Source organism: Stegostoma tigrinum, chromosome 34, assembly GCF_030684315.1.
Source record: "Stegostoma tigrinum isolate sSteTig4 chromosome 34, sSteTig4.hap1, whole genome shotgun sequence".
NCBI classification, from domain to species: domain Eukaryota; kingdom Metazoa; phylum Chordata; class Chondrichthyes; order Orectolobiformes; family Stegostomatidae; genus Stegostoma; species Stegostoma tigrinum.
In genome coordinates this window covers 9,502,468-9,515,167 of record NC_081387.1, presented here as the reverse complement: position 1 = coordinate 9,515,167, position 12,700 = coordinate 9,502,468, and the positions used below count along the sequence as shown (strand labels likewise).

The following is a 12,700-nucleotide window of genomic DNA, read 5'->3' as shown; positions in this document are numbered from 1 at the left end:
TTCTACACTGATGTTACACTGTAGATTCACTGCAATTTGGCTTCATTCTTGGCATCTCAGTTTACTTTCTTTTTTATTTCATATAATTGTGGCCCAAAAACCGATACATGTGGCAATTCACTATTTTCAGTTTGCCAGCCTGAAAGTTCTCCATTGTCACAATTCTGTCTTATCTAACAGATGACCAATCTTCCATATAAGCTAATATATTATGTTTATCAATATGGACACTTATGTTGTGAAATAGATTATTGTGAATATGTGTGGCATCATATCGAATGCCCTCCAGGCTTTTGATGTAATTACCATTTCTACCTGCCCTATAATCTATGGAATGATACCTCTGTTTGACCAGATCAGCATTTAAGTATTCTGATGATAAAGGTGGACCAATGCTTGGAATTTGCAACAAGCGATACACCACCCAATCTACTCAAAGTCAGTGTAACATCTACAGGGCACAAACCTATTGGAATACCACCTACTTTCATGGGCCCATGCAGTTAATAACAGAACTTGAGACGAATCAGACCATCTAGTTAAAAGTCATCTGCTGAAGCGGCACAGTATTTGCCACCTGAAAAAGTAAACACAACTACTTATACAAAATTGCTCAAGAACGTCTAGTTAAATCTGGGGTGGAGTTTTCCAACTCATTTACTGACAATATATTAACATCTTCACCATCATTTGGACTACTCAAGTCATGAAATATGGAGCTGCTAAATTCAGGCTATGTGCAAGGAAATCAGAAGAACTTGATGTTTGATCTAAATCCAACTTAACTACTGGTTTCATGCACAACGGCTCAAGATCTCATGTTAACACGGTAACAAAAAAAAACTCAATTGCACATCACAATGTAAAGATGGATGAACTGGCTAGTGTTTATGCGCAACCTGGTCACCACAATATAGGAAGGATGTGGAGACTTTGGAAAGGGAGCAATAGTGATTTGCAGCATATCAGTTACAAGGAGAAATTGGGCACATTTGAAATGTTTTCACAAGATTTTCGGAGGCTGAGGGTCGACCAAACAGAAGCATATAAAGTTATGAGAGGCATGAATAGGATAGATAGTTGGAGTCTTTTTTTTTTCTCCAGGGTGAAAATGTCAAATACAAGGGGCATAGATTTAAGATGAGGGGTACGAGATAAAAGGAGATGTACAGAGGCTGGGATATGCCTGGAATGTATCACAAGGAGGAGAATTTAGCAGATGATATGTTAAGTAAATGAGGCATTTAGACAGGTACATGAGCATGAAGGACATACAGGTATATGGACCATGTACAGACAGTTAGCTTTAGTTTAGAGCGGCATCATGGCTGGTTCAGGCATCATGGGACAAAAGTCATGTTCCTGTGCTGTAAAGTACAATGTTCTACATTTAATCATTAAATGGAATATATTTTCAGCAAATTGAACAGAACAAGAGTGGCAATCCATAAAATGTTATGGGCCAGCTGCAGCTTTCAATGTTACTCACCCAGTTGAATGATCAGCTATGTAGGGCACTAGTTTTGGCTCATCCACAAGAACATTAGAGTTTGTCATGAAGTTCAATGATCAGGAATACATCATAATTAAGTGCCAACATGCTGGGTCTAAAATGCCTGTGATAGGCAGCTATAAATGGTGACATAAACAATGGATCTCATTAAAATTTTGCAGTTTAGCAGGCCTAGACATAACTGTAATAGTTAAAAATATCACTTAAAGGGAGGTTCTAAAATATGGCTCAAGTTCTGTAGCTCTCTTTCTCAGTTACTTTAGGCAAGTGATAGGGACTGCAGTTTGATTTGAGAGAAGTTAAGCGATTTTGTTGCATCCAATATAAGAAAGATGAGTGTGAAAAATTCTGACTCAATGTCAGAGAAATATAAAGAGTAATCTCAAGGCCCATGTACCTTAGCACAAGCGATCATTTTTCAGAGCTCTGTTGTCCCATATGTGGAACATGTCAGAGACAATCACAGACTGCAACATTTTTCTACTCATCATGTTACAATAATTATATGCATCATTGATGTCACTGTCAGCCACATTCCCCTAATATCTATGTACAATCTAGTAAATATAGGATCACTGATGGACAATTTTGTGGACAGCCCTAGGCCTTCCTATAATCTTATGATGTTTAGCAGCTATGTCCATCATCTATCTTTGAGATCGTGCAATGGTTCTGACAAGTTTAATCCTTCATTTGACAACTGCACCACATCATTTACTAGTAACCTAAATCATTGTTTTTCACTAAGAATCCCCCAAATTCTGTACTAACTTTAATTTGGAAGAATTGGAAAGATATTAATTTCTATGAATCATTATAAAGTCTTCAAAATCAACTCTAATGTTAAGCTCCTTTAACATACCTGACAAGTTGAGAAGAATCAGCCTGAGAGATCAACCAATAGCCTTTCAGATTTGCAACTGCATTTTACGACAACTGTTACTTACATGCCATGATTGGATTTTGAACTAAAACTTCATTTATAAATAAATCATTGCAATTTACACATCTTCCATCACGAATTGTACTTTCTCAACAAAAGCATTGATTCAAATTCTTCTGTTAAGAGCGAAGTTCAGTCACTTTACAATATTGCCAAGCCATTGAACAAAACTTGCTTTGATTCCACAAACAACTAGGAGACAAAAACCAAATCTTCGCCTTATATTTTGCAACCTGTCTTTGTCACTCTTCCCTTGACCTTTGGATATTAAAAATTGTTTGAGTCATCTACATCTGCAATTAAGTTTCAACTTTTTTTTATCTCTCTCAGGTTTGATGTCTCTTTTTACAACCTGGACATTTTTCTTCCGGTTGTCTTTGGTGGTCTTGTTTACACCATTAATCTTCCCTAAGAAGACTTTGGCCCTCTTTACTGCCAGTAAACATTTGCTCGAGAATGCAACTAACCTTTTCACTGTCTTTTTTTGTTTGCCTTTCCAATTGTACAATTACCTGCACATCTCAGAATACTGTAGAACCAGGCTTTTCTTTCTACTTTTTACTAAGTATAAAATTTCAGTCTGTGGCTCAATTATGCCTTACAAAGATGCCATAACTAGAATTTTTGTATGCCTACAACTGCCTGTTTACAATAACCTGATTAACTTGCCTCATGTTTCATCTGACAGAGAATCTCAGCTTATCTACTTGGAGAAGTACAAGCCTAGCTGTGTGGATAAAGTTGCAAGCAGGTATCTTGTTGACTTAAATGTGGGCCACTACAACTTGCAGTAGGGGATGCTCATGATTAACTTTCAACAGATTGCTGGCCCATGCAACAATTACTGTTGCTATAACTTCATCAAATTACCTCACTGCCTTCAGGTGCAGAGAACTCACTGTGATGTAGAGTGTGATCGAAAAGTCAACAGGTCCAGTATCAAAGAATGTGGGTCAAATGAAGTCAGAGGCAGTGGTGGTTATCATTTGTCATGCCAGAGCTAGGTAGTTATCTCTAGGTAGCATTTTACCAATCCCAACGCTCCAAGTAACACAGCTATACGATCATCAAACACAAGTTGATATCGAGAAAGTTCTTTCTCCGATGGAGGAATTTCTCAGTGTTTAATCATAAGCATGATTAAAGTATTGTAACCCAGTAGAAGAATAATCACAGATTCTGTAACTGTAAAACTTATTGGACATTTACTCCACTATGTATCACGGAGAATGTTTTAAACATGATTCTCTTCTCAGAAAGTAAATTTGCAAAATGTACTCCACAGAATGAAGCATTGTCTTCTCTTTGTTTGTATTGTACACCCTAATATAATGTCCTGATGTCTTTTTTTAACACACTGGACCTGAAAGTAAATGCCTAACATATACTGAATTGTTGTTGAAGTTAACATCTCTCCGAGTTGTTTGGGGGGTCTAAGCAAATTTTGTTCAATGGCTTGGAAAAGCTGTAAAGTGATTGAATTTCGCTCTTATCAGAAGAATTTGAATTAATGCTTTTGTTAAGACAGTGCAATTAGTAATGTTTTGCTGAGAAAGCACAATTAGAAAGGCAAACAAAAAATGAGTGTGAAAAGGTTAGTTACATTCTCAAGCAGATGTTTACTGGCAGTAAAGAGGCCCAATGTCTTCTTAGGGAAGATGAATGGTGTAAACACGACCACCAAAGACAAACCATAAAAAAAAATTGTCCAGGTTGTAAAAAGAGACATCAAACCTGAGAGAGATATAAAAAGAGATTTCTGGAAGTTGTTGATCCTACATTAAATGAAATACCAATGAGCGCTTTCAAATTGAAGCACACTGTCAGGATTATTAAGTGTTTGGCCTACCAGCATTATCATGAAACAAGTGAAATAGTTCTGGACGGTGCCACACTCCACCAACGGTTCACTTTAGCAATGTGATGCTGGAGGATGTTGATATATTCAAGTGCCCATGCAACCTCGCAATTGGCATTGAAATCTCCACACATCGGAAATTCTGTAGGTGCATCTGCAGTTACAGAGACTGTGGTGCAACAGCTGCCTGTCTGAGCACATGAGAGCGCAAATCTACAAGGAGTGCACTCTTTTTTGAGTTGACACCTAAACTACTTAGGGCAGACAAGGAAAACAGTGAACAAAATGCCAACTTTACTGTCTCAGGTATGTCCTTAACATTTCTTGTCAGTGCCAGTCAGAAACTCAGATGCCTTGTAATGTGTGAATTGTAACAGCATACGCTCATTGATAAGACAACGACAAATGATGTAATTGTATTGAAAACCTTCCTGTTTCATAAAATCACCACTTGTTAGAAATTGATTAACAACCAGCCAGGTGCTGCATAAATACCTGCAAGTGAGATATGAAGATGACAGATATTGACACGTGGGGTACAATGTCCAACTTTTGACAATGCTGCTTCGAGTCAGTTTAGCAGTGATGAGGGAACACTGAAAAGAAGCTGTTTGACAAGAGAATCTAGAGAAATTAGAGACCAGCAAATCCTGTACCTCACGACTCAAAGGGTTAACCAAAAGTAAAATGTTCAGTTATAGTTGGAACTTGTTGGATGCATGCATGCTCGACATTTCCCGCAGGTTAACAGTTATGCCAGAATAACAGGGGGTGATGCTTTGAACGTGGCTAAATGAATGCATTTGTTCAGCGACTGTAACTAGTATCAATCTCCATAGACCCAAATTGTGTCTCTTGAGACTTTATTTTCTTCTTTTATTAGGGGATTGATTCAATGTGCTTTATCCCTCAGTGTCAGCAGCAGCACCTCTGGCACGAGCAGGTATCAGTGGCTTCACAGGAATGGATCAGTGGCAGACACATCACTTCTTTGTTGATATTGAAAAGATATACTATTCTCTGCTTACTGCCATCGACATTCCTGGTAAGTTTTCTTTATGCTATGAACTATGCACCCCTACATTACTGTTCTCATCATTTTATTGAGGCGTTCAACTACTACCATATTTTGACGGTGTTTCAAAAGAACTCATGTTTCAATTACACTTGATTTGCACAAAAAAATTGTGAAGTCTGAGTTCAAAATCCTCTATTTCACCATGTATTCACTCCAAAGGCTTCTGATGAAAATTAAAATCTTTGTGAAGTCAGAGCAGAATTCAGAAATCCAAATCAGCTGTTTGCATATAATGAAATCCTCATTTCAACAGTGATTTAGAATGGTTTAATTACAGGAAACTTAAAGCTTTATCAAAGACAGCTGAAAATCTTGGCCCCATGGTTAATGGAGGAAGAGAGTTCTGGAAGGGCCAAATGTACCTCGAACATCACACTTTAAAATCTTCTTTGCCATTACTGTGTGCTGACTTCTGCTTTGGACTTGCTTGTATGGCTGATGTCTGCTTTGGAACTTCTAAAATCACATGTCATAAGTGTTTGGAGATTCCAGCCCACAGCTACCAAAATGAAATGATTAAATCCATCAGCTAGAGATAATTTTGTGCAGTAATTGGCGCTGATAATTTTCATATCTACATTGCAATATTTGTGATTCAGAACCTCAGGCATTGTCTTGGCTTATCAGATTGGCGACCTCCTAACACTGCCTAATTTTAATGTGATATACCACATTGTCAGCTATCCAGCTTCTAAGTTTCATCAGTGCTAACGTGTTTCCCCAGAATTGAAGTATCTCTTCATTACATTGTCGTTACACGTGATGACGTCATAGAAACGAATACGATCTTGACATGTATGAGTTGGAAAGGCATCACAATCAGGCAACAGATTGTGGAGGATACGGCACTTGTAAGAAAGAAAACACCGCTTGTGTCTAAATAACTTTATTTTTTCATTTCCGTTTGTTAATTGATCAATGTCAGCTTGTGAAAGTTCATTAATGCTCTGAATATAATACCAAAGCATAGGTCATGACCAATCAAAGTATGCAAAATTTCATAACTTTATTCTGATGTGGTTTTGAATCTGACCAGCGGCACAGAACACATTTTCACTCCTACTGACATACATTTTGCATTTCGTCATTGAAGAAGCATTGCTCTACACATGGTCACAAAACACACCGCATCTTCCAGCATAATGATTCGGCTTGATACCGATAGTGAGGGGAGATGTTCTTGTCAGCGTGAGGTAAAACCAACCTTTATTTGTCTATGCAGCCTTATAAGTAAATGCAAGTCGTTCTGGATATATGTACACACTTAGCTTTTAGTCTAAATAGATTAAGGAGTTTCCGAAATGACCATTTGCTTCTTCAACGACAAAATGCAAAATGTACGTCAGTAGGAGTGAAAGTGTCGAACACATTCATGCAACACCAAATATATGCATATATATGTGTGATGCATTAATTTGTTGGACACTTTTACACACACACCTCTCCATACAAGCGTGCGTATCTGTATAAAATGTTAAAATTTTCTAAGTACGCCATGAAAGTGTTCAGTTCAATTTCAGTCTAAATTAAACGTCACTCTTTATGTCTTATTTTCGCAGTTAACATTATGTCAATTATGACCTTAATTCAGGGAAAGCTCAGTTTCTCCAAGTGTATTACACATTATGCAATGACTATGCTTTTGACAGATCTTTTTGTCATTACCCACCTCATAATAAGACACCTTCTATTTTATTATTAGAAGCAGTTTGCTTTACAGTACTTCATCCCCGCATGTAATATTCATGCTGATCTGTCTCATGCTACCCCAGATTGTTCTGACTGTTACACCGTCATTCTCACTTATGATTGATCTGTGGCTTTTTTTAAACTAAAAGCTGAGGAGTCAATACTGCACCGAGAAGGCAGCAAGTATCACGACAGGAACAGTGACTGCACTGAACCACCTGAAAGACTTCACACGACATGTTACGCTGGTAGATCAATGCAGAAGTTGGAATGTTCCTTTGTTTTGTTTTGCATCACGAAATGTTATGGATTCACCAGCATGGTTAAGAGTTAAACTCTTTCACTATATTATTGCCTCAGATGTCCCAATCGCTCTGATTCTACTACTAATTTCATTGATCATAGGGCATGTATTACTTTCTGGTAGAAGTAGCACGAGATTCCATGATCGTAAAAGCAGTAAGATGTCCGGGAACTCAGAAGTGCAGAGCCAAAGGAAATAGATCATTTTACTGTTCAGTGTCTTTGGGAATTTTATGCTTTTGTGGTCAACATATTTCGTACATTTTACCTGGGTCAGGTTGTGATTCTTCGGGGACAAAGCTGTATGGATACCTTATTTTGTTCGAGAAATGGGATTCATGCTAAAGCTCGTCGGTTTCTGCACAAACACTTGGATCTGTTCCGGGTTCCATTTCCTCGAATCCTTAAATTCTAAGGGGATGAACTATAACAGTTATAGCTTCAGGTTATGTTCAACCTCGTCTCCCACAGATGGAACTGTACGGATATGGGACTGTAGGAAACAGACGCTCGATATCACAGATTTAACCGTTAACTTGAAATGTTAACTCAGTCTTTTGTTCCTCAAAAAGATTCAGACAGACCCGCTGAGCTTTTCCAGCAACTTTGTTTTTATTCCTGATTCACAGCATCCGCAGGTTTTTTTTTAATGGAAAATGAAAGATCAACGTTTTAGGAGTAGTTGTCTTTAGTTCTTGTTGGTAGAATTTCAATTAGCGCTCAGTTGTATGACAATTATCCTAATTATTTGTTTCTTTTCCGAATTTAAAAATAACCCGTGTGGATTCTGCGAAGCCAGATGAAAAGATGTGGAACTCGTCGGAGATAAATGTCCCTCCCAGTAACCTATCTGGATTGTTTGATATTGGAGGTGGTGTTTATAATACCATGATCAAAGTAGTCTTCATCATAATTATGACGGGATCATTAAGTCTAGTGACTATTATTGGAAATATTCTGGTCATTGTTTCTATCAAAATCAACAGACACTTGCAAACTATTAACAATTACTTCATTTTGAGCTTAGCCTGTGCTGATTTGTTTATTGGTGTATTCTCCATGAATCTGTATACCATTTACACGGTAGTTGGCTATTGGCCTATGGGACCAGTTATATGTGATTTATGGCTTGCTCTCGACTATGTTGCCAGCAATGCCTCTGGTATGAATCTCCTTGTCATTAGTTTTGACCGATATTTCTGTGTGACAAAGCCTCTCAGCTATCCAATGAAGAGAACGACTAAAATGGCAGGGATGGCGATTGCAGCTGTTTGGCTGCTGTCATTTCTCTTGTGGGCTCCTGCCATTCTCTTCTGGCAGCTTGTTGTCGGGGAACGAGCAGTCCAAGAGGGTGAATGTTATGTGCAGTTATTCTCAATCCCAGCTGTTACGTTTGGCACTTCTGTCGTGGCTTTCTATCTCCCTGTTACAATCATGGTGGTTTTATACGTCAAAATAGCTCGTGCCAGTAAGAGCCGAAAAACGGAGGATAAAGTAGAATCTGAGCCAAAGAAGGGCAGTGTTTACCCCAGAATATCCCAACTAGTACAAGGTAAAATAACGAAATCGAATGTTGACATTACACCAAATGATGTGTATCATTTTACTCATGTCGAAAAGCAAGCGGTTGAAATGAATATCAAAGTAACAACGGTCAATTATACACAGGAGGAGAAAGAGTGCAGGAATGAGTCAGTTTGCCTCAGTGCTATTGCATCAAATCAGAAAGGAAAAGAGGGGATCCGAAATAGTTATACGAAGCAAAATGGTTTGAGGACTAATAACTCCAAACATCCTTTCATTAAAATACTTGGAAAATTTGAAAAGAGTGACGTTAGTAGCGGTAGGGGCAAAATGGCACCACAAGTTATCAGCAAGAAATGGAGTGAAGAGAGTGAAGAATTACACAGGACCGTGAAAATGCCCAAGACGAAAGGCAAGAAGACAAATACAGCTACAACCCGAGGGGAGAAGGTTACAAGAACAATCCTGGCCATTCTTCTGGCATTTATCATCACGTGGAGCCCGTATTTTGTCATGGTGCTCATTAGTACCGTCTGTTCCATCTGTATCCCCGAAATACTTTGGACTATCGGATACTGGCTTGCTTACATCAACAGTACAATTAACCCAGTCTGTTATGCACTTTGTAATGCTACTTTCAGGAAAACGTTCAAGTATCTTCTGTTATGTCAGTACAAAGGGCGTATTTGTGCCACAAGATAAATACAGCTGCAACAACGTCTTCATTTGAACAGGTTGATGATGGCGAGGTTCATAACTCAATTTAACAATGAGGTGATGTAAGTATAATTAATAAAGCAGTCGTTTAATTTCAACATATCATAACCACACTTGAATTACTTACAATGGATGCATAATGTCTGATCTAAACAAAGAGATGGCTAATTGCAAAGATTGTATGCATTATTGAACAGAAACGTCAACTTTCATAAAATTTAGTCAAAAATATAGTAAGACATGTTAACTTCTATAAAATTCCTATTTGTGAAACGTAATATTTAACACACTGCGTAAAAACAAACCAATCCAGTTCATCGGACCTTGCTATGAAGATCTTACTTCCAGTGAATGCATCATCTGGAACCATGCCTAGAGATTTGATTGAAAGATTTTGATGCTGGCTAGTTAATTAAAGAAAATAAATTGATGCAATGAAAATAACATTGAGTTCACCTCTAGACTTCTTAAAAAATATTATTATTGCATTGTTAAGGACGATTTCATTGAAATGAAGTTTCTTCAATGTGCTTCTTGTAATTATTAGCACTGAAATCCGTTATCAAAGTTTTAAAGGGATAACAGCCTTAAGGCCTGTGCTTAATGATAAACAACTTACTGCCTTGAATCAAATTGTGCTTAATTAGAAATCACAGACACATTGCAGATCTCTGTTGCTAACACAAAGCGAATATGCTAGAAAACATTTACTTACCTAATCTCTGTCACAGTTTTCTAAATTCATGTTTTAGAAATGTTGTTGTCTCCCACTGTCTATTAAGCCTGTTCTTAGTCTTGTTAAATTGATCAAGTCTATTAAGAAGAGTGAGGTTAAAATGACAAAATACTGCCATACAACAGCAGGAATACAAAAAAGACATGAGAGGAATAGGAACACTAAACATTCAAGGTTCGACTTTACAAAAATAATTCAGAAGACACAGAATTTTTCAAAATATAGTTGATGTTTTACTTGTTTAATATTTCAGTATTCTTGTCAGAGGCTTCCAAATTAGTTTCTGCACAGTCAGACTAACTTGTTGTGATTCAGGCACAACTGGACATCAAAATCCCATTGCATCTCAGAGGTGCATAGAACATAGAACATTGAACAGTACAGGGAGTAACGGGCCTTCAGCCCACGATGCTATACCAAACATGGCTCCAAATGAAACTTATCCCTTCTGCTTGCCCTTTGTCCATATTCTTGCATGTCCATGTGCTTATCTTAAAGTTGCTTAATTGTTCTTACTGAATCTTCCTCCACCATCATACGTGGCCATTCTTTCCAAACTCCTCCGGCTCCATGTAAAAAAACCTTGCACATCACGTCTGCCCCCTACCTTAAATGAATGCCCCTAGTATTAGCTATATCAAGTCTGGGGAAAACATTCTGACCATCAATCCTATCCTTGTATTTCATTATTCTAAGTTTCCATTCAACATCTGCCGCTCCAGAGAAAACAACCAGAGTTCTTTTTTGTTTTGTTTTGTTTTTTTTCTAGCCTCCACTTGTAGCTCAAACCCTGTAATCCAGGCAGCACCCCGGTAAACCTCTTCTGCACCACTCCACAACACATCCATATACATGTTGTACTGTGGCAACAGCAATTGAATGCAATGCTCAAAGTGTGGCCTAAAAAAGTTCTTAAAAAATTGCAACATTAACCTTTGACTCTTGTAATCAATGTCCATTTGCATCCTTACCAGGCTACATACATGTGTAGCCACATTCAAGGAGGTATGGACTTGAACCCCACATCCTGCTGTATATCAATGCTGTGAATCCTGCCATTAACTGTATACTTTTCTTTAACATTTGAACTGCCAAAGTGCAGCAAATCACACTTACCTGGATTAAACTCCATCTGTCATTTCTTCCCCCATATCTGCAACTGATCTATATCCCACTGTATCCTTTGACAACCTTCTACGCTATCCACAGCTCCACTAATCTTTGTCTCATGTGCAAGTTACTAACTCACTCACCCACATTTTCACCCAAGTCATTTATATATTTAACAAAAAACAGAGGTCCCAGTACTGATCCCTGCAAAACACAACTCGTCATGGACCCCCAAATCTGAAAACTACCCACCTGCGAGCACCCTCTCTCTTTCATTGGCCAAGCCAACTCTGAATACAAGTATCCATGCATCTTAATCTTCTGTATGAGGCTGCCATAAGATACCTTGTCGAAAGCCTTACTACAATTGATCTATACAACATCTACAGCTCTACTCTCATCGATCAGCTTTTTTATTTCCTTGAAAAATTCCATCCAGTTAGTTAGACATGACTTGCCCTAAACAAAGTCGTGCTACCGGTCCCTGATTACGTCAAATATATGTAACTCCTATCCCAAAGAATACTCTCCAAAAGCTTCCCAAACACAGATATAAGATTCACCATTCTATAGTTTCCTGGATTATTCCTAATTTCCTTCCTGAACAAAGGAACAACGTTAGCTACACGCCAGTCGTCTAGGATATCTCCAGTGGCTAGCAAATGAACAAAAACCAGGGGTATATGCCATCAGAACCTGGGGACTTATCGACCTTAATGCACTTCAAGCCATCTAACAACACTTATTTATTGGTTTCAGAATGCCCTAGCATAGTAATGTACTACACGGAAATCTCACTATCCTCTATATCCTTGGGTGAATGCTGATGCAAAGAACTTATTTTGGATCTCGCCCACATCCTCTGCCTCAAGCTCAATTTTCAGCCTTCATCTGTGAATCGTATCTTCTGCCTGGTTATCTTCTTGTTTCTAATTTATTTATGTTTCTGCAATCTCCACTTACATCTTCCGCTTCTTTACTTATTCTTCCTTCCAAAATGGAATGTTGGCACTTCTCCCACTCTCTCAAACATTTGCTGTATCCTTGGCAATTGAATTAACCTAACAATACATTGTTAAAGCAGACACATGACCTTTTCTGTGGATGGTTGGCTCGCCGAGCAGGTTTGTTGTTCTGCAGATGTTTCATTACCCTGCTGAGTAACATTAACAGTACAGCAGCCATTGAAGCACTATTGTATATTTCCCCCTATCATTTAATCTCTGGCA

The 12,700-nt window shown here is 38.1% G+C and overlaps 1 protein-coding gene across 1 annotated transcript; it reads left to right on the top strand.

Moving 5' to 3' along the window:
• Nucleotides 1-8,191: 8,191 nt before the first annotated feature.
• On the top strand, nt 8,192-9,610 carry LOC125467732 (muscarinic acetylcholine receptor M2-like). The gene has a single exon (XM_048563892.2). It carries the CDS (start codon nt 8,192-8,194, stop codon nt 9,608-9,610), a length of 1,419 nt encoding a protein of 472 aa, XP_048419849.2.
• Nucleotides 9,611-12,700: the final 3,090 nt, after the last annotated feature.